General features: G+C 54.3%; 2 protein-coding genes and 1 pseudogene across 6 annotated transcripts in view; 1 reads left to right on the forward strand and 2 right to left on the reverse strand.

Moving 5' to 3' along the window:
• The window catches only part of STK38 (serine/threonine kinase 38), a 276,943-nt gene that overhangs the window by 246,530 nt on the left and 9,072 nt on the right, over window positions 1-21,341 (reverse strand). The window lies entirely within an intron of this gene.
• LOC126953370 (galanin receptor 2a-like) lies at window positions 2,836-3,796 on the forward strand (annotated as a pseudogene).
• Window positions 6,540-21,341, reverse strand: part of CPNE5 (copine 5) — a 97,291-nt gene continuing 82,489 nt past the window's right edge. For 3 of the 5 annotated variants that reach the window (XM_050787626.1, XM_050787629.1, XM_050787627.1), the window contains 7 exons: window positions 18,681-18,742; window positions 13,945-13,991; window positions 12,122-12,303; window positions 11,126-11,253; window positions 10,788-10,890; window positions 9,999-10,056; window positions 8,965-9,492 (listed from right to left, as the gene is read on the reverse strand). In XM_050787626.1, coding sequence (XP_050643583.1) covers window positions 9,098-9,492; window positions 9,999-10,056; window positions 10,788-10,890; window positions 11,126-11,253; window positions 12,122-12,303; window positions 13,945-13,991; window positions 18,681-18,742 — 975 coding nt within the window. In that variant the 3' untranslated portion in view covers window positions 8,965-9,097. Of the gene's footprint in view, window positions 8,227-8,964; window positions 9,493-9,998; window positions 10,057-10,787; window positions 10,891-11,125; window positions 11,254-12,121; window positions 12,304-13,944; window positions 13,992-18,680; window positions 18,743-21,341 lie in introns of those variants that run through there. The other 2 variants (XM_050787631.1, XM_050787630.1) reach the window with 1 other exon arrangement.

Genomic DNA, 21,341 nt, shown 5'->3' on the forward strand with positions numbered 1-21,341 from the left:
ACACCTCAACCTCCCAAAGTGCTGGGATTACAGGCGTGAGCCACTGCGCCCGGCCCTCTAGCTGATTCTTTTACTGGGCACTTCACTGATCCTTTTTTACCCCAATGTCTTCTCCCATCTCAGGTCCCCTCCCACAGCCCACAAGCCTACCCCTGAACTGAACAGTTTCTAGACTGTGGTGTGCTCAGAGAGAGAGAGAGGGGTGTGGGCTGGAGTGAGTGATGCTGGCCCTGGGTGAGGACGGGAGACAGGTCCTGTAGTTGCTAATGGCTCTTTCTCTGGGGCCCAGGGACCTGGCAGGCACCAACATCTCTGTCCTGTGGGCCAGGGAGTTAATGAGGCAGATAGGCAGGGTGTGATTCCTGGGAGAGGCAGTAGAGCAGACATAGCTCCTGTCGTTTGGGGGCCTGGTACAGGAGTGGCCCCCAGGCCTCCCCGTTTCATCTCAGCTCTGCTCTGGCCTCAAGCAACTCAGATTCCCAGGAGGTAGAGTTCTGGGAGAAACTCCACACTGCCCAGAACCCTGTTTTGGCTTTCTTGGGCCGGATCCACCTGCTGGGCAGGGCACAACTGTGCAAGGACCACCAGCCTTTCCTACTGTCAAAGGGCTCACAAGCCAGAGAACAGGACCCAGAAACCTCAGAGTAGCATACAGCAGGCAACGACAGCAGCAGGAGAAACTTGAGGTAGACTTCAGAGTGAACTTCCAGGCAAGTGGTGAGTTCTTGGGGCATGTCAGCCAAGGGGGCTCTGGCTTAGGCTTAGCCAGAGTCTGATTAAGAAAAGGAGGGTGGGACTGGGCTAAGGGGACTCAGGCTGCTGAGTGAGAAGGGAGGGCAGGGGGAGAGAAGGAAGGCTGGGCAGGAGCTCTAAGAGAAGAGGGCTTTTTGGAACTGAGGGGGAGCAGGGGCAGAATGACATCCCTCCTTTACCCAGTGCCTACCGCATGCCAGGCACTGTTCTGAGCACTTAGCTCTTGTTACTTCATTTAGCCCTCACACCATCAGGCGTGTTCCCCAATCTTACAGAAGAGGAGACTACTGCATAGGGAGGCTGAGTAACTTCTCCATAGTCACGTAGCAAGTAAGTGCTGGAAACGGTGTTAAACCCAAACGCCGGTACCCACAGACTTAGCCCTGAAGTTATGCAACTGTTTACAGGAAAATGCGGATGCTTCCGGGAAGCAGGGGCCAGGCCCCTGAAGCCTCGCATTGCTCCCTGCCAATTCCTCTCCAGTAATAGTCCGTGTCATTGGTGGGTGTGGACCAGGAAAAAGTGACAAAAAAGGCAGTGACAAATGCCAGGAAAGTGGCTGGAGGACAGCCTTCATCCAGGACAGGTCCTTCATTGCCCCTCCTCCTGCAGTCCCAGGAGCCGGTGGGACCCGGGAGGGTGGTCGACATCAGAATTCACAGACGCCCCCTCTCCAGTCTCTCCTCGGCTGCCCTCAGGCACGTTGCTGCCCTGGGGCCCCAGAGACCAAGCTAAGTCCCCCAGGCTGGGGCTCTGCAGGAGGGACTCAGAGACTCCTTCAAACCTGGCTTTGAGCCTGCAGGAGAAGGGTGTCTCCAGTCCCCACCCCAGTGTGGGAGAAAAGGGGAGGGCAACTCCAATGAGGACTCCTCTGCTGTGTCTTGTTTGCTGCTGGATTCCCGGAACCTGGTCCAGAGCAAATGCTCAGGAAATATGTACTGAGTTAGCAGGCAAGCCTCTCTCCAGCTAAAGCTCCCGGGCCCTGGCCTGGCCTGCAGGGCGGCCAGTGGTGACGTCAGCCACTGGGCTGACTCTAGTATGTCTACACTCCATCTTCTAGCCAGAGTCCTCCCAGTCGGGGGCTCCCCCTGCCCTTGACATGTGGGACACAGTGGGGGTGAGGAGAAAGGTCTGACCGCTGGGTGCAGACTCCCCCATCCTGCCAGGGGCCTGCACAGCATAACCTAGAGGGCAGTGATTCCCAAGCTGGTCTGCCCTTCGAATTATTTGGGGTCTTTCAAAAATGCCAAAGCCCAGACCAACTATGTCATGTCTCTGGGGGTGGGACCCAGGTTTCTGTATTTGTGAAATTCCCCAGGTGGTCCCAACGTGCAGAGACGCTTGGGAACCACTGGGAGGGGCTTCACACCTTCTCAAAGCCCTTTCAGACCCACTTTCCCATTTGAACCTCAGATTAAACCTGCTTGTTTCACAGGGCAGGGTTTTGTCAAAAAATAGATACGTGTGTGTATGTATGTATGCACATATGTATTTATCAGATTATGAAAGCAATGTGTACTCCTTGCAGAAATTTTAGAAGTAAATTTTAAAGAAGAAAATGAAAATTATCCTAGTCTTATCACTTATAACAGTTACTATCGACATCTGTTTTATTTCTTTTATTTCCTTGCTTTCTTACAGCTGAGGAAACTGAGGTAGATAAACATTAAGTAACTCTCCCAGGGGCCAGGGGGAGAGGCTTAGGCCTGTAATCCCAGCACTTTAGGAGGCTGAGGCATGAGAATCACTTGAACCCAGGAGGTGGAGTTTGCAGTGAGTCAAGATCTCGCTCCAGCCTGGGTGATAGAGTGAGACTCTGTTTCTAAATAAATAAATAAATAACTCCCAGGGTACTGGAGCTAGCAAGTAGCAGAGGCAGGATTTGAACCCAGGGCACTGATGGAGTCCATCCCATGGGGTTGTCATGAGGTCTGCAGGGGCTAATGTGTGCCAAGGACAGGCATGTATCTGGGCCCACTACATGTAGGGGTCTGTGAGAAAAGGAGGCTCAGCAGGAACGGGGAAGGCGGCCTCTGGGGCTGACTGGTTTCTACTTTGTCCTTGTGTGTCTGAAACAGGAGAATGGAGCCCAATGCCACGTTCGACATGCAGCTCACGGCCACACCTGAGTGACTGCTCCGACTCATCTTTGCCGGGGTCTGTGGCCTTGTCCTGCTGGTGGGGCTGTAGGCTAATGGGCTCATGCTGCTGGTGGTGGGCCGGGACCCGGGCGCCCCCCACCCGCTCCACGCCCTGACCCGAAACCTCATGATGAACATCACGCTATCTCACCTGCTCTTCGTGGCCTGCGTGGTGCCTGTGCTGCTGCTGAGCTTCCTGCAGCACGACTGGTGGCTGGGCCTTGCCATCTGCACCATTAGCCACCATGTTCTGCACCTTCTATAGCGTGGTGGCCACGGTTCTCCTGCACCACGTGGCTGTGGCCCTGCCTGACCTGGACTTCCCAGCTGGCTGGGGCAGCTGCTTGCTGCTCTGTGGGGCCATGTGGGCCCTGGGCCTTACTGCATCCCTGCCCGACTGGCTGTTCCAGAGGGTGGCAGTGGAGGAGGAGACAGTGGGGGCTCCCGAGACCCAGGCCTGCCTCTTGCTCCTGAGCCCTGCTGGGACCTCCTGCTACTACTTCAGCCTGCTGGGAGCCCTGGCCTTCCTGCCATGCATGCTGGGGCTGGGCTGCTCTTTCAGCCACGTGGGCTGGCTCCTATGGACACAGCCCGGAGGTCCCATGGGAGAGAGCATCCAGGAGCATCAAGAGAACACAGCCATGGGCCACCTGCCTGCCACACCGGCTGCTTTTGTGGCCTCCAGCCTCTGCACCTTCCTGGCTTACTCCAAGTGTGCTGTCAGCCCTATCCTCTGCTTCTACCTCTCCCGCCCCTTCCGGGCAGGACTCAGGGACCTCTTCTGCAGGCCGATGATGGCCAGGCATCCCAGAGATGTGGGAGTGGCAGCCACAGTGATGGTGACTGTCCAGCCTGGCCATGACAGGGCCCCAGGAGGCCTGTGGGGCCTGGCAGGGGTCTAAGAGTATAGGCTGATGGATGGTCTGAGACTCAAGGGAGATGGGAAGACCCTTAGGGGCCTGACAGCCCACCCCCTCTATTTTACCAGTGGAGAGACTGAGACCCAGCGGGCAGAGGGCCCAACCAAGGTCACAAGGCAACCAAATGGCTCAGTGAGAGCTCACATCTCTAGGTAACCAGGTGGATCCTCCCACTCCACCTTCAGGCTCAGATACCTGTAGGCTCCACGGCTCTCTAATTGTGTGACCCTGAGCCTCTGTGTCTCGGTGTTCTCATCTGGAAAATGGGATGACGATAGTACATACCTTCTTCACAGGGTTGTTATGAAGATGAATTTAAACACATGTAAAGTGCTTAGAAAGATGCTTAGTAAGTGCATATGTGTGCTGGTCATTGCTACTATTACTATTTTATTTGTATTAATTCAGGGGCATTTGAGGTGAGTGGACAAGAGGAAGGCAGAGGGGCTTCCAAAGGCAGAGAAGTGGGTGGAGAATGATCTGGGGGGTAATAGCCTACGGTCCTTAATCCTGAAGGCCAGGAGATTAAGTAGGGGGAGCAGAGGACCAGCCACAGCCTGGGCGGTGAGCTCAGAGGCGGGACAGCCTTTCCTCTCTCTGCCCACCCCTCCAGCTCTGTTCCACACACTCCTCAGTCCAATAGCAGGACAAAAATCCAGTCAACCATGCAGCCATGAGTCTGGGACTGCGAATGTCTGAAGCCCTCCTTTCTTCCCTGTGGCTTCTCTTCCTGAAGCACCTGGGGCAGGGATCCCTTTCAGAGCCCTTTTCTTCTCTCCAGAGCCCAATTTGAGGTCCCCATCTTTCCCACCCTCGGTGCCCTCCCTCTGGCCTGCTCAGGGCAGGCCTCAGTCTTCTGTGTTGGCCTGGAAACCCGGGAGATTGTCTCTACTGAAATTCCCAAGACAGCATGTTCTGCTTAGTGACGGTGTTACCAGCGAAACACACACACACACACACACACACACACACACACACACACACACAGACTCTGTGATACAAAGCTTGAGAAACGTTGGGTTGAACCAGAGCAAACTGGTCCCTTTGCTGTAGGACTTAACAGAGCCTTGAATACCCAAAAGGCCACTGAAACTCTCGAGAGGGAAGCACAGCAGGCAGGTTCCCAAGCTCCACGCCAGGGAGCCAGTGTTCTGTGGACCACACCTTGGGAAAGAATCCACTAGATGCTACGGTGTCGGGCACAGCAAAGATGCTCTTGGCGTCCTGTCCCGCCCCCAGCAGTGGCTCTGCGCCTCAGTCCCTCTGCCAGGCAAGCACCCTCTCCTGACACTTTCCCATGGCCCCTGTGGTGAGGCGACATGAGCTGCTGGTTATGGGAACTTCCCTCCTTCCAAGCTGTGACCCCACCCTGTTCCCACTCAAAGCGTATCAGAATGTAAGTCACAGGGGCATGTTAATTATAGGGACAACCGTGAATCAGCACCCATTTACTATAAAATCATAAGAAGTAAACAAGTCCCAAACTTTGGTATAATTAGTTCCAAATTTCTTGTGATGTTCAGGGTGGGAATGGCTGCCTGGAGGGCTAATCTGGGAACAGACTTGCCCAGAGAAGGGAGAAATCCCCTTTTGCTATGATCCCTGGTCCCTCATGGCCACAGGGATTTACATGTGAAGAGGAACAAGAGGAAAACAGTGTTTCTTGGGCACCTAAAATGCAGTGGGTCCTGGGTGCATGTCACGTACGTCATGTGCAACCTTATGTACTCGTCACTCTGGCCACGCGATGACCCTACAAGGGTGGGGGTGGGGGTGACGACCCCACTGCACAGGGGACGCCAGACTCCTCATGGCACAGTGACTCTGGTGCCCACAGATTACCCAGCCTCTGATGGCTTGGTGTCAGTACACCATGGTTGTAGGATTTCCTCGCTCACTGCCCGAGAGCAGGGGCACCCTTGAGGGTGCAATTCTGTGTGTGCATCTCCAGCATGGTCTCCAATGCCTGAGTGAGGCCAGGCACTCATGTTTGGTAAATACTTGTTGAGAGATGAGTGAATGAGTGATCAAATGCAATAAAGCAATCCATTTATTTTAGAGGAAATTCTGATGATGTTACTCACTTCTCTCACCTCCTCAATGGCTTCCCGTTTCACTCAGTAAATGCCAAAGGCCTCATCATGGCCTACACGGCCCACGCATTCTGGCTTCTTCACCTCTGCAACCCCATCTCTAGCACTTTCCCTTCCTGCACTCAGCTCCAGCCACACCTGCCCCGCTCTCCTGCAAACGCACCAAGGATGCTCCTACCACAGGGCCTTTGTACCTGCTGGTCCCTCTACTTAGAGCCCCTTTCCCACAGATATCAGCGTGGCTCCCTGTCTCACTTCCTGGGGGTTCACCTCAACCATGACCTCCTCTGAGAGGCCCTCTCCAACCACCTCATGGAACACATCACCCTCCTCCCTCATGTGTCTTTAGAACTCTTGCCACCACCTGAAATGATGTTACTAGCCTATTTATTGATGTGTTTGCTGTGTCTCTCCCATACTATCTGTGTGTGTGTTGTAAGCTCTGTGTGGGGACAGGGCCTGTGCTTTGTTCATGGCTGCATCCTCCATGCCTAGCACAGAGCGTGGCACGTGGCCTTTGCTTGTAAATCCTACTGAATCAAACAATTGAAGGAAGCCACAGAGGAGAACATGGACCCTGTCAAACAGCAACGTCAGTGCTATTTTTCAGAGAAGAAAGAAAAACATCATGCTTTACTAAAAGAACCAAATTTACTTCAGTTTAAGGCAAATTCCACACAGAGACTGTCTCAGAGACGGGCACAGAACCAGACACCGTAGAAACACCACCACCATGCATGACAGGGAAGCAGAGGCAGGCAGAAGACGGGGGCCTGGCCCGCACCAGGCACGGAGAGGTCAGTGGGCTGAGGAGCTCCATGCGGCAACAGGGACTGGCATGCATGACCTGCTCCCTGAGTGGGCAAAGGCGGCTGGGTGGGCCCAGGAGGGAGATCCCCTTCTTCCCTACCTTTCCCACAGCAGGGGCAGCGCTCAGGCTCAGATGCCAGAGCCCAAGGCTGAAGGACTAGGGTGTGTTTGGGGTGATGGGATGGAACAGGGTGACACAAAAGCCAAGGCGGCCTCGGGTAGGGTCACATCAGTTAGGAGTAGGATGTGGGGGAGCTGGGCATGGGATGAATGACCCTCAGGATGTCAGATCTAAAGGAAAACGTGGGGCCATCTGGTCAACCCTCTTGTCATTGAGGGCCAAAAGGTAGAAGGGTCTTGCTTGGGTTCCCACATTAGGCAGTTGGGGGAGGCAGGGCTCAAACCCAGGGCTCCTGTCTCCTAGCCTCATGGGATACAGGGCAAAGAGCAGGGGCAGTGTGGGAGCATGGGGCTGAGCCACTCCTTACTCAGGCCTCCAGGTGGGCAGAGGCATGGGCACCGAGGGCCCTGGGAAGCCTCTGGAGGGAGGAGGGGATTCCTGAAGCCAGGAGTCAACCGTGGAAGTGCCTGTGGGCCCACACCAGGGAGAGGCCTCCACAGGCTGTGTGTCTAGAACTTGCATTGTACTGAGCTCAAGAGGCAACAGAAAGGGCTCAGTGCTGAGCAGCCTCCACTTCAGGCCCATCACATGGCTGACGGTCCATGATTACAGCACCCCGTGGGTCCCCGGGGCTCCCAATGCATCCAGTGTCCCTGGGAGGGGGCACATGTTCAGGCCTTCCTGCAAACCCATCAGCTTCATGGGGTTCACTGGAAATTGGGCACAGGATAGACCACAGGGCGGGGGTCAGTGATAGTAGACACCATGGGTGGATGGGACGGAGATGGGGGGCTGGAGGAGGCCGACCCCAGGCTTCAGGGTGACAGGGAAGCAAATAGGATTGCCGGGGGTGGGCGACAGGGACCCCCAATCACCCCTATTGTTTACACCTTCCTGACTGGGCTAGAGCCAGGTACTGGTGAAGAAGAGAAGGGCTAGGTCCCTGTGTACCCTGCTGTCAACTGTGCGCCCCTAACTCCCTGGGTCTGGGCAATAAGTGAGGCCAAGAAATTGAGGAGGGGGTCTTCAGAAGTCCCACCCCTTGGCAGCCTCCCAGGCACACAGATGTCCCAAAGGCCGGGCAGGCCAACTTCGGGGAGTCTGGGGCCCCGGCCTCCTGTTCACCTGGCCTCTCCCAGGCCCCAGCCACCTGCCTGCTGAGACCAGGTTCAGATGTGTGTGTGCAGGGGGGACGCAGGGGGCGTGCGGACTGGGGACTGCGAGGGCGAGTGGGTTGGTGCTGCGGGTGGGGGACGTGGGCGAATGCCCTGTGCCTTCATGTAGGACACCAGTTGGTCAGGGATCTCTGCCAGCACGTCTCGGGCCAGGCGGGCCATGCTCAGCACGTGGTTGCCTGTGCGGTCCACGTAGTCCCGGAAGGGTACAAACTGGCAAACGGGAGGGCAGGGTCAGGCAGTGCCTCCTATGGGACCCTGGTCCCCAAAATCTCCAGGCCTGGTGTTGCATCCCCACCCCAATCCCAGCCTCTGCTCACTTGACTCAATCCCCCCATCTTTGTGAATGACCTGAGGGACTGTATCCCCCAACTCCCTGGGTTTGGGCAGTAAGTAACTACAGTCATAGTCACTATTCTTTCATTCACTTGACAAATACTGAGCCCTAGTCCACACCAGGACACACCATGGAACAAGATTCTCCACCTCGGCACTAAGCACAGCACTCAGTAGGTGCTTCCAAAATACCAGCTGAATCCCTGACTCCTGGGGCATGTGCCCTCCTGGGTCTCCCCCGACCTGTCCAGCAGAGCCCTCTCTCTCTCTGGCCTCTCTTCATTCCTTTTCTCTCTGGGGCTAACCTGGCCAATGCCTAATGCCAGGCTTCTTCCCAGAGGGTGCCCTCCATCCTGAGTGCCTCCTCCGGTTCACTCCTGCCTCCAGGCCTTGGCATGGGCTGGTCCCGCCTCCCAGGTTGTCCTTGCTCTGGTTTCCAGCCTCCTGTGTTTGGTCTCCACCCCTGGGATACTGGGCCCCAATTTTTAAGACAAGGGGGTATGGAGGATGTCAGTTTTGTCTTCTACATCTCCTGAGCACTGGGGCCTCCTCTGCAGGGGATGAGTGGGGGAAGTGCTTGCGGAGGGTGCATTCTTCCGCGTGACTGCACGGAAATTCCCTGAGGACAAAGATCTTTCTGCTCATTATATTTGCATCCTTCATGGAGATGCTTACATTGATTCAGTTAACCAAGCAATGCCCATTCTTGGAGAAGGCTGCAGCAACGCTAAAGACACTGCCTCGGCCTTCAAGGGGCAGAAAAAAACAGAACGAGGCTGACCACAGAGGCCTGGGGGCTGAGGAAGGGCTGGCAGAGGGTTCTGGCCTCTGGCTGGGCACTCACAATGTTAGGAGTGTGTCCCAGGTGTGACAGAGAGGGGCCCAGCCCAGAGCACAGCATGGCTGAGGAGTGACTCCTACTCCCTTCGGTGACGACTGGGGCACTTTGGGGCTCTTGGTGCCTCCCTCCCAGGCCCTTCCCCAGGGAAGCCCCCAAAGGGGGTGTGAGGTCCGCCTGGCTAGAGGGACTCTTGAATTTCCCGTGGGGCAGGCAAAGTCTGGGCTTCACCTGGACAATGTCGCGTTCAGCCAGCTTCCCCCGGGAGGAGATCCGCACGTCGTCACCATCCAGCTCCACCATGGCTGTGAGGGGAGCAGTGTCATGGGGGGGAGGGGGTGAGATTAATGGTGGACCCCTGGGCCTGGCAGGAGAGTGGACTTGTCCTTCCATCCCGGGCCAATCTGGGGCTGAGACCATTGGCCCATGCCCCATGTTAGAGACGAGAAAACTGAGGCCGGGGCCAGTTTCACTGATCAGGTGAGCCTCTGACTTCGAGCCCAGTGCTTTGGCTCCCCACACTCCCCAGACTCCCAGGGCTGGAGGAGAAAGAAGTGACTTGGGGCCTCCTCCCCACAGCCTTGGGATGTGGGTGTGGGTGCACACCCAGATCTGACACACCCCTCCCTGAGCAAACAAACGCACCCCACACCCTGCACACTCACCCAGACACACACGCCCAGGGGGGAGCTCTTACTCTTTCGGGAGGGATCATTCCCAAGGGCCCGCAGCCTCTGGGGAAACATCTGGGGTGGGGGCAGGGGTACGTGGCTAGGGAAGGAAAGGAGGGGAGGGCAGCAGCTGGACTCACCGTCGAACTCTGCCTGGCCCACGCCGACGATAATGATGGACATGGGGAGCTTGGCAGCCTGGGAGACAGCATGGGGGGCAGGGGAAGGTTGGACCCATTTGGGACCCGGTTAAAAGGAAGGAGAAATCAGGGGCAGGGACAGGAAAGGGTGGGCAGAAAAGAAAAGGGAGAATGAACATGTAGAGACAGAGAAACACAGAAAAGGGGGGATGGGGGTAGGGAGAGGGAGGGCACTCAGATAAAAAAGCAAGGGAAACCAGGCTGTGGCCCGGAGGAGAGAGGGAGGGTGGTGGGGGGAATGGGTCATAGGTCTGCTTTGGTGAGTCACCCCATCCCTTCTTACAGGGAGACCACTGGCTCAGAGAGCCATGTTCCTGGGCTTCCCCAACTCTGAGCCTCCCCTCCCACTCCCTTGACCTGGCCAGGTCGGCCTGGGGAAGGGGGAAGCAGTCCTAGAGATGGGTTAATGAGGGAGCCATCGGGGTCTGGGGGGAGTAGACAACCCACTGTGATTAAGAGGTGGGAACAGTGCTCAGCAGCCAGATCTCTCATGATCCGGGCACCCCTTCCACTCCCCAGAATCCACTATCCAGCACCGGACTCTGCAGCCGGAGGCCAGGAGGCGGACAAGGGCAGTGGGGCCCAGTGAGGGAGGGAAAGGAGAAGCCCCGCCCAAGTCACCTCCAAGCATTTCCCTAAAGTCAAGGAGGTAGGCACACTCCCAGGGTTCCCCTAAGGGGGAGGAAGACACCCCTCAAACTGCCTCCCCACTGCACACTCCTTGCTTACATTGACAATGGCCTCCTTGGTCTGCGCCATGTCCGAGATGACCCCGTCTGTGATGATGAGCAGCACCGAGTACTGCGAGCCGTCCTGCACAGCCGCTGCATTCCTGGGTGGGGCAGGCAGGGACTAAGGTCTGTCTGCCGGGCCTCTGGGCATGTTCCCCACTAAACAAGGACCCTGAACACTTTGGAGGGTGACAGCTCTTGGGGGAATCTCTTCAGGGTCAGGGCTCCCTGAAAGGCAAGTGTGTGGGAAGAGACACCCCCTCCCACCACCCAGAGGCAGCCAGTATGGAAACGGAGGCCTTGTGAGTGCCTGGAGGCGGTGGCAGTGGCACTCACCTGGCCACGTGGGTGACCACGGGGGCGAAGTTGGTGGGGCCGTACAGCTGCACCGTGCGCAGGCTGCGGTGGTAGGCCTCCAGGATGCCGTCGATGCCGCAGCACGAGGGATTCTCCTGGTTGCCATTCTAGGGGACAGAGGGCGGGGAGGCTGAGCCCAGGAAGGAAGGACGGGAGTGCGCAATGTGTGGGAACAGAGCCGGGTGGGGAGGTCAGCAGGCCTGGGCTCCCCCAGCTCTTCTCTGGTGTGGGGTGGTGGGGCAGGGGAGGGAGCTACCAGGGCCCATCTTGAAGCAGCACGTGCTTCAGGTGAGCTGGGTCCAAACCTGCTCCTTACCCAGCTCCCTGTACCTGTTCAGAGACGCCCTAAGATCCCTGGCTGCCTCCCTCAGGGAACCTTGGGTAAACCCACTCTGCCCAAGTGGGTCTGAGCAACTCAGGAAGGAGCTGTGGCTGATCTGTCCACATGCATACTGGGCCCAGCACAGCACCCTGCACCCTCAGGCATGGGAGGGACGTCTGCTGTGCCTGAGTGTCCCCAGCTCATGGGAGCCAGGGAAAGGGGTGGCCTGTGCAGTCATCTCCACAGGGCCCAGGCCGCCCAGATGATGCCACGCTCCACATCACCCCGGGGATCCACCTCATCCCATCTCAGCACTGACTCAGGGATACCCAACCCACACCACCTTGTCCGCTTTGCTGGGGCCCTGAGGGATGGGTCAGCCACAGCTCGCCTCCACCTCCGCCTGCGTCTTGTCAGGAACAAGGAGGCCAGAGCCAGCTATGGGCAGGCACTTCAGATGTGGAGGGGCAGCATCTGTGATCAGGGAAGGGGGTGGGTTTCTGGAGCCCCCTACACACAGCAGGCAGTCTACCCCCACTGAGGCTGAGCCTTAAGTCCCTGGGCTCAGAGGAAGGGAAATGTCCCCCCACCCCCAGCTTGTCACCACACCCCCAGCCTGGTCAGTCCTCTCTCCCACCAGCGGGACCTCCTACCAGCGGGAACTCATGGGACACCCTGCCATCGGGGGGCAGCTTGGCCCCGAAGCCCAGGGCAGGGAACATCTTGTCGCTGTCGTAGTGCTGGATGATCTCTCCGACGGCGGTCAGGGCCAGCGCGTAGGCATTCAGCTGGTAGGGACTCATGTAGTGCAGAGATGTGGACTGTGAGGGGTTCCCTGCAATACAGGACATGGGAACCTTTGACCATCTGGACCCACCAAGTCACCCTGGGTTCAGAATGAAGAAGGGGGTGTCCAAGGGCACCCCTAACTTTTATTAATCCTTGACTCCTCTCTTTCTTTCATATCCTATATTAAATCCTTCAGCAAAACAGATCCGGAATCCCTCCTCATTCTCTCCTCCTCCCCATACCACCATCCTCTTGCTTATAGGATGCAGCAGTTTCCTAACTGATCTCCCCGCTTCCTTCTGCCCTTGTGCCTCCAGCCCATACCCAGCACGGCAGTGACTGAGCCTATCCGCCTCAGAGAGATCATGCCTCTCCTCTGCCCAAAACGCTCAACGCTTCCACCTCCCGCAAAATGAAACCCAAAGTCCTCACGAGAACCCGCAAGGCACACATGAGCTGGCCTCCAGGTCATCTCCTACCCTCCTCCCTGTCACTCACCAGTCCCAGCCTCACCAGCCCCTCGCCATTCCCACCTCAGGACCTTGGCAATGGCTGTTCCCTCTACCTGGGACACTTTTCCCCAGATGTCCACATGGCCTGCTCCTTGGCCTCTTCAGGTCTCTGCTCAAGTGTCACCTCCTCAGTGTGATCTTTTCCAAGCAGCCTATTAAAAATTACAGCCTCCCCCAATCCTTCCTATCCTTCTTCCTGGCTTGATTTCCCCCCCAGAGCCCTCTTCACTATGAATATAGTCTATATTTAACTTATTTGTTCATTGATGAGAGGGAGTACAGCACAGATTGCCAAGATACCAATCCTATCTACCTCCTACTAGCTATGTGATCTTGGGTAAGTTCCTTAACCTTAGCCTTAGTCTCTTCACCTGTAAAATGACAGCAATAATAGTTCCTACTTCATAGGATTGATGTGAGTATTAAACATGTGCTATCAATATTATGATAATGATCCTCAGTGTTATTATTACTAAGGCCCCTCCCGGCTCTGATTGCCCAGTGCTCTATGATGCTAGGACCTACAGCTATAAGAGGGGCTCCTGACACCTGTTAAGGGCAGGACCTGGGCATTTTTGATTGGCGCAAAAATGAGCACTGAGCACCCCTAATAGAGTCTAGAGCCCAAGGAAGGTTGTGATGTTTCTAATCATGTGAAGTTTGGCACTGTGATTGCTCCTAGTGACCCAGCCACAGGCTGACACTGGAGAAATTGGGAGGAGGGAAAGAAGCCAGGGCAGCCCCAGCCAGATAAAGACCGGGGTCCCTGGGCTGGATCTTGCCTCCCTGAACATCACAGAGCTCAGTCTTGGCTGTGGTTCTCCACTCCAGCCTGTGGGTTGGACTGCACAGAGGAGCTGAGATTTGATCCCGGGGTAAAACATCTCCAGGGCTCTCCATAGGCCCAGAGTACACACAACCCCATTCCTCCAGGGAGACTGGGTGTTCCTCAAGGACAAGGCTGTGGTTCAGAGCCCAGATTTATGTCAGTGGTCCAACCTGGGGATACCTCTGCCATCTTGGTTGTATCTTTGGTCCTCCAGACCTAGGTACCTCCTCTTTGGTGAGGAAGAGGCCAGAGAGTATGAGGATCATGGTCCCAGCCAGGGCCAGACACCACAGCCCTTAAAAGTTCTCTCCTCCCACCCTGCTCTTCTGCCCATCCCCCAACTCACCATTGGAGGCAGTGAAATCAATGGCCACAGTGAAGTTGATCTGGGTCCTAGAAGAGGGAGAACAGCAGGGGAGTCACCTGAGGGAGGCAGGGCTGTAGGAGAGGGGACAGTGCTAGACACTGGCTACCACCCTGGCTCTGCTGCTTGCCAGGTATGTGGCCTTGGTGAAGTCACTCATCTCTTTCTAGTTCTGGAGTGCTGAGATAGTAATGCCAGCTATGCTCCCCTAAAAGGGTTAATGAGCATCAGAAGAGTTAGGCAGCAGGAAAGCTCTTTGAAGATGATTGTGTTCTGTGTGGGCATGCGGCTATGATCACTTACTTCCTCCACAAACCCTGCCCCCTGGGCCCACCTGAGCAGGCTGGGTGAGGTTGAGTCTCATTGGATTGCTGGCTCAAATTTGGAGTGAGATTCGGGACAAAAACTCATTTGACAAAAAAGAGATTCAAATAGACATTATGCATCTCCTAGAGAAAGTATAGAATACCACCCATGAAGTTGTCTTACCAAAAAATTGAACCTGATTCTGATTGAGGCTCCAGAGCTGTCTAGTCAGTTACAGGAAATACAGGGGACAGAGGAACACATTAAATGACACCACAGAAGATGCAGCCAGCAAAATCCAGTCTTTGGGAAACTCTGTAGAAGCACTACCAGAGTCAGCAGCAGCACCATCTCCTGGGAATATGCTGGGCCTCTCAGACTCCATGTAGCTCTCCTGAATCTTTTTTTTTGAAAAGAGGTCTTGCTCTGTCACCCAGGCTGAAACGCAGTGTCATGATCACAGCTCACTTCAGCCTCAACCTCCTGGACTCAAGCAGTTTTCCCACCTCAGCCTCCTGAGTAGCTGGGACCACAGGCACACACTGCCACACCTGGCTAACTTTTTTTTTTCTTTTTGTAGACATGGGTCTCATTATATTGGCCAGCCTGGTCTTGAACTCCTGGGCAAAAGCAATCCTCCTGCCTCAGCCTCCCAAAGTGCTGGGATTACAGATGTGAGCCACCACATCTGGCTGAATATTAGATTCCCTTGGTGGGGTACAGGAATCTGTGTTAGCAAGCCATTCAGGTGCTTGGGGGGAATTAATAGATGAAAAGACAATTAAGAGATCAACCTACCAATCACAGCCTATGGCTCTTGCCTGGATTTCTGACTCAAACCAATTTTAAAACTATAAGATAATTGGGGAAATATAAACACTCACTAGATATTTAGTATTAAGGAATTGTTAATTTTTTAGGTGTGGTTATGGTATTGTGGTTATGTTTTATAAAGAGAGAGTCCTTATGTTTTAGAGAGACATCCTAAAGCATTTGGGGATAAAATATGATGGCTGGGATTTACTTCAAATTGTATATTAGGAGGCTGAGATGGGAGGATCAATTGAGACTAGGAGTTCAAGGCCAGCCTGAGCAACATAGTGAGACCTCAAAAAAAAAAAAACCCACTAAAATAAAAAAGAATAATAAATAACTGAATGAAGGGGAGCGTGCACAAAACAAGACTGGCTATGATGTGGTAATGGCTGAAACTGGGTGAAGGTTACTTGGGGGTTGATTATACCTTTTCTCCACATTTGCATGTGTTTGACGTTTTCTATAATAAAAAGTTAGGTTTTGAGGATTCAGATTCACGGTTGAGACTTTCTGAGGGCTTGGCCATTCCAGGTTCTGTGCCGGGTCCAAACAGAACAAAGCTGACAAACACAAGTCCCTGATAAAGTCTAGTCTTATGGTTCTCACATGGCAGTGAGCATAGAATCACCAGGGATGCTTGCTGAAGAAGATTCCAGGGCTCCACCCCAGAAATGCCAACTGAGTTGGTCTGGAGTGGCGCCCAGAATCTGCCTCTTGAACAAACGTCCACTGCCTTCATCCAGGGATTACGAGGACAAGAGGCTGGGATCACATTGGGGGAAACTCCGTTCTAGTAATTCTGTTGGGACCATGGATGATGTAAGATCAGGTAGGCCTCACCTCACTTGCATTTAGCAGAAGGTGCCTATAAGAAACCACAGCTCTGTCAGCAGAAGGTCCCTATCAGAAACCACCTGATCACAGCTGAGCTGCTGCTCATGGAACCCTTACCCCCAGGGAAATGTCAAGGACATGGTTAGCAGGAGACCCAAGCCAGGGTCTGCTGACCACAGACAGTCATCTCCACCCTCTTTACCCTCTTCTGCTGGCTGAGGGCAGAGCATCCAGAGGATTCCAGGCAGTAGGAGAGAAGGAGCCACAAGCTAGCAAGAGCCTGGGTTCCTGAATGACTGCGTGGATCATCTCCCCACCCAACCCTGCCATCCCACAGATGAAAAACAGACCTTTATTTGTATGAAGGCTTAAGATTAGGGAATTATGTGTTACAGCAGTTGACCTACCATACTCATCTGCTGTTCGTTGTCACCTTTCAGTGTGGAATATAGAACACATGCCTTTGTTAGAGGTAGGGAGACATTTGGAGGGTCAAAGTCCTGCTCCCAGGGCCACTCTTGGGAGGATGATTCTGGGCTGTGGGACTATACTGGAAGGACACTGTTGGACTGGCTCTTCCAAACACAAGGTGAGGGGAAAGGCAGGCCTTACTCTAACTAGTCCTCCCCTGCTCTGGGTTCTGAAAAGCCTTGGGAAAGGAAGCAATTGGAAAGCAGATACTCTTGTGGGAAAATTACTCGCAGCAGCCTAGTCTCTTCTGCCTAAGAGTAGAACACAGGCTGCTGAGCAACCAGCTCCTCCTCTGACGGTGAGGCCAGGGTACCCATACCCTTCCTCCTGGGTCCAGGTGGCAGGTGAGGGAGGCCAGGGAGGAGAGGATCCCTAGACATCAGCTTCCTGCCCAGGCATGCATGCCAGGCTCTCAGTCCCTGCAGCCAGCTCCCTCACTCAGGTTTTCCAGAGAGTTTAAAGAGAGGGCTGGCTCTGGGGCTACAATCTGCCCAGTATGGGTGGCACCAGCTTAGCTCAGCCTCTGAGGGTTCCTTTTCCATGAAACCTCACAGCATCCAGCCCTTTAACTCATCAGCCTCCATCTTCATCCCACCCCACCTGCTAACTGCGAGTCAGGCAGCCAAGACTGAGTCATTGCTATAGAATGAAAGGCAGCATGTTATGAGAGAAGGAACCCTGCCACCATCTAGGCGTGTAGCTTCAGGCAAGCTCTGTAAAATGGGGATAACTGTCCTGATCCTGCCCACTGTGTTCTGTAAGTTGGGGGTACTATGCAAATGAGAAAAATAAACAGGATGGGCTCACGCCTGTACTCCCAGCACTTTGGGAGGCCAAGACAGGTGGATCACCTGAGGTCAGGAGTTTGAGACCAGCCTGACCAACATGGTGAGAGCCCATCTCTACTAAAAATACAAAAATTAGCCGGGGGTGGTGGTGCACGCCTGTAGCAGCCCCAGTTACTCTACTTGGGAGGCTGAGGCAGGAGAATCGCTTGAACCCGGAAGGCAGAGGTTGCGGTGAGCCGAGATTGTGCCACTGCACTCCAGTCTGGGTGACAGAGCAAGACTCTGTCTCAAAATAAAATAAAATAAAAACATAAATAAAAATAAACAGGATGAGGGGTGTTTGAGACTTGCCAGGTGCTATGGACTGTAAGGGGTGGCTGCTTATGGGATTGAGAGGGAAGCAATTTTGATGGGGGAAGAGTACAAAGGCAGGGTCTGGAGTCAGCCCAGAGGAGGGGCAGGTAAGAGCAGAGGAGCCCCTGAGTGACTGGAGGCAGGGTGTGTGCTCAGTGGGTAGGAGGAGAGCTTGCAGAGACTATAAGCTCAAGGCAGCAGGGAGTGGTGTCATGGGAAAGTGAGTGTGGCTTCCCAGGACCTGACTTCTCTGCCCTGGAGAACCAGGCAGCCAAGGGCCCGCTTGGCTGGGATGAGCCTTTGGCAGCTGCTTCTGCCTGTCTCCTTTCCAGACAGGTGCAGTCACTCACCTGCGGGCTCTTGGCTGCCCACGCCCTGACCTGGCACCTGTCCTGGCAGGGAGCACGCTGGGTAGGCTCTATCCTTAGAGCCAGGCTCTTTCCATGAGCTGCTGGCTGGAGCCTCCTGGCTCCCCCATCTGTCTGGGCCTAGACACTGTCCCTGGTGGTTCTTTCTGCTCCTTAAACTCGTGTTTGACCACCTGCTGTCCCCAGGACCAACCCCTGGCTTATCCCCAATCCTACTGCCCTTACAGGGCCCTAATAACAGTGAGCAGGTCAATCATGGTCCCCTCCCCCAACCAGACAGATCAGAGGTGTCAGAAGCTCAGAGCTGGAAGGAACCTTAACACTTACCTACTCTGTTCTCTTTGTGTACAGAGGAGGAAACTGATACCCAGAGAGGAAAAATGACTCGCCCAAAGGAACCCCGCAAATTAATGACAAAGAGGGTTCTAGAGCCTGGGCCTTCTGACTCCTATTGCAGGGTTCTTTCTACCTCCCCAAGTCCTTGGCTCTCTGTCACGGAGTCCCTACCAGCTCCAGGTCCGGTCTCTGCATGGAGACCTGACATGACCCAGGCCAGCCTCCTTGGCTCAGGAGTTCCCTCCAAGCTGCTCGGGATCTGGGGATGTGCAGGGCTCTGGGTGAGTTGTCTCAGCCCAGACACCAGGGTTTGCTCAGAGCCCAGCACTGCAGCCTTCAACCAGGGCTTTGAAGAGGCCAGGGTGGGGCCAGAGCTGGTCCTGTCGGTGTGTGGGGCCCTTTCCCTCTCCCCAAGGCCCATGAAATTGGCTGTATCTCTTCTCACCCTCCTTTGATGTAGTCAAGGAAGGTGCACTCTGACTCCACAGCAAAAGAAAGCAGGGTGACCTTGAAAACAAAAGGGAGCTTAGTCAGTGGGGAGCCTGGGGTCAGGGGAGATGGGTTACGATTCGAGAGCTGACATTGACAAAACACTCGGCATGTGCCAGTTTTGCATGCATGATTGCATGCACTGCCCACACCACCCCATGAAGTACTATTATTATCCCCACTTTATAGCCAAGGAAACTGAAACTCAAAGAGGTGACGCAATGTGCCCAAGGACACTGCCAGGGCAGAAAGGAGATCTGAAACCAGGGTGTGTCTGACTTCAGAGCCTGCACTCTTGACCTGGACGGAAGGGTCCCATCTGTGTCAGTGGAGCTGGAGTCCAAGCCAAGGGCATTAGTTTCCTCTAAGTGGGCACTGGCTCTCCAGCCCCAGGGGCCTGGGGTGGGGTGTGGAGGACAAGGGGGCCCTCCTGACATAGGCCTAACAAACTGCCAGTGCTGACCAGCTTCAGGCTTCCATGTGCCTAGAGCTATTAGTCCTGAAATGTGCCTCTTTGGATTGTGCTTATCTTAAATCTTACTGGTCCCATCTCATTCCTCTGAGACCCAAGACCCTCCCTCATAAGCAGCCCATCCTTTCCCCAGAGGCAACTGACCACCCCAGGCCCCCTCCCCCAAGCAGAGGCCTTTTAACCTATGCCCTGGCAAAGTTAGCTTTGGCTTTGCCAAGACAGGCAGCTACCTGGCAGCTCAGTGTCATAACAATTTAGAATCAAGGAGACAAATGAAAGCCTGGCATCCTAGGCCAATTAAATGAGGCAAGATTAGGGCAGAGGATGTTTCACCTGTGTAAGAGAACGAACTCCTATCTGGTAGTTTGAGAGCCCCCTATTCATGAAGATTCAGCCGTTTTTACAGGCTCACTGGGAGGGCCAGGTGAGAGCACCACCCTTACTTGGCAGTAAGACCCCCACCTACTGCGGTTAAGGTGTTAGGCACCTGGATGAACCGCAGGCCTCCTTCCAAGTGTGGCAGCTCAGACTCACTAGGAGTGGACCATGGCAGTGGCTTCAACCCTGACTGATGACCATGAGATGCCCTGGGGAGCTCTTAGATCATCCTGCAGCCCAGACCCATTATAGCAGAGTTTCTGGAGCTGCATGAACGTTTCAGAGATCTTTTTATTTTTAGCTCTTCACGTAAGTCTAATCTGCATGGAATGACCACTCCCTATTCCAACCCTCAGGATGAAGCAATGCCCTAACAGCCCTAACCATGCAGGTTCACCCAGGTGCTCTCAGGGTGAAAGCAGACTTTCCCCTCCTCAAAGTGTAGTGTCCCTAGACCAGCAGCATCAGCATTACCTCGATGCCAGGTAGAAAGGCAGAAATGCAGATTCTTGGCATTTTCACAAGATCCCCAGGGGATTCTGTGGACCGTAAGTAAGGGATGAAAGGCCCACTAAACACAGATTCCTGGGCCTCCTAAAGTGGAATCCCAGGGAACTGGCCTGGGTGTCTGTATTGCAACAAGCTTTCTGCATTCTGGGTGATTTTTCCTGGTGAAGATAGGGAAATGCTAGAGTAAAGGAAAGTCAAGAGACCTGGGCCTAGTCAAGAGACAAGGACCCGCTCTGTCTCCAACTCACTGTGTGACCTGGGACAAATCACATGTCCTCTCCAGGCCACAGTTTCTTCATCTCTAAAGTAAGAAGGCTGGATGAGATCAGTGGTTTTTGAATCTTTTTATTCCCAGCTGGGGAATGCTGGGGGTGCTATCTTTCCTAGGGGAATTTGGGAAGCTGTGGGAGAGTTTTAGGGGTTCTCATAATGACTAGGACTCTACTGGTAGCTATGGGCAGCGGCCAGGGGTGCTAAACATCCTGTGAGATGAATAATTTCCCTGCCTCAACATTGACAGCATCCCCACTAAGAAACGCCGCAGCCTGGGACAAAGGAAATATGATTCCAAGCCCCAGTCTGTGAAGCAGTTACAATCAAAGAAATGGTGTTCAGTCCCCTTCGAATGAGCAGAGTAATTTTACAGTTCACAAGCCTGCATCTCCCATGTGTCTGTCACAGCTGCCCTGTGCAGTGGCAAGGTGGGGATAATTTATTAGTCCCACTTTACAGACAGAGAAAATGAGGTTCCTCAGAGGAACCCCAGAGCTCCCGAAGACCTCTTCTAGGTCTGGAGATACAGTCTGCCTGACTCAAATGCCCAGGCTTGGCTGCACTAGCCATGGGCCTCTAGAGTGAGGAAGGAACACAGAGAGGATGAACTTGGGTGTGTTTGCACAGCAGAGACAGTGGCTTGTTCTAGAAATGCACTGTGAGCTCCACTTCAGGGCCTTTGCACGTGCTGTTCTCTACAGCAGGAATGCTGGAATTCCCTTTTCCCGGTATCCTCAATACTTCCTCCATTGCCTGTCCCTTTACCCTTTATACTTTTTCCATAGCACTCATGATCAACTGACACACACAGGCGTGTGTGTGTGTGTGTTTGTTCTCTGTCTCCCCCCACTAGAATATAAGCACCAGGGATTTGGGTCTGTCTTGTTTCCAGCTGTGTCCGATGTGCCTAGAACAGTGCCTGGCACACAGTAGCACTCAGTAAATATTTGTTGAATAAACATATGAATGTCCTGAAGACCAGCC

The sequence above is a fragment of the Macaca thibetana genome, chromosome 4 (genome assembly GCF_024542745.1).
Source record: "Macaca thibetana thibetana isolate TM-01 chromosome 4, ASM2454274v1, whole genome shotgun sequence".
Classification (NCBI taxonomy): Eukaryota; Metazoa; Chordata; class Mammalia; order Primates; family Cercopithecidae; genus Macaca; species Macaca thibetana.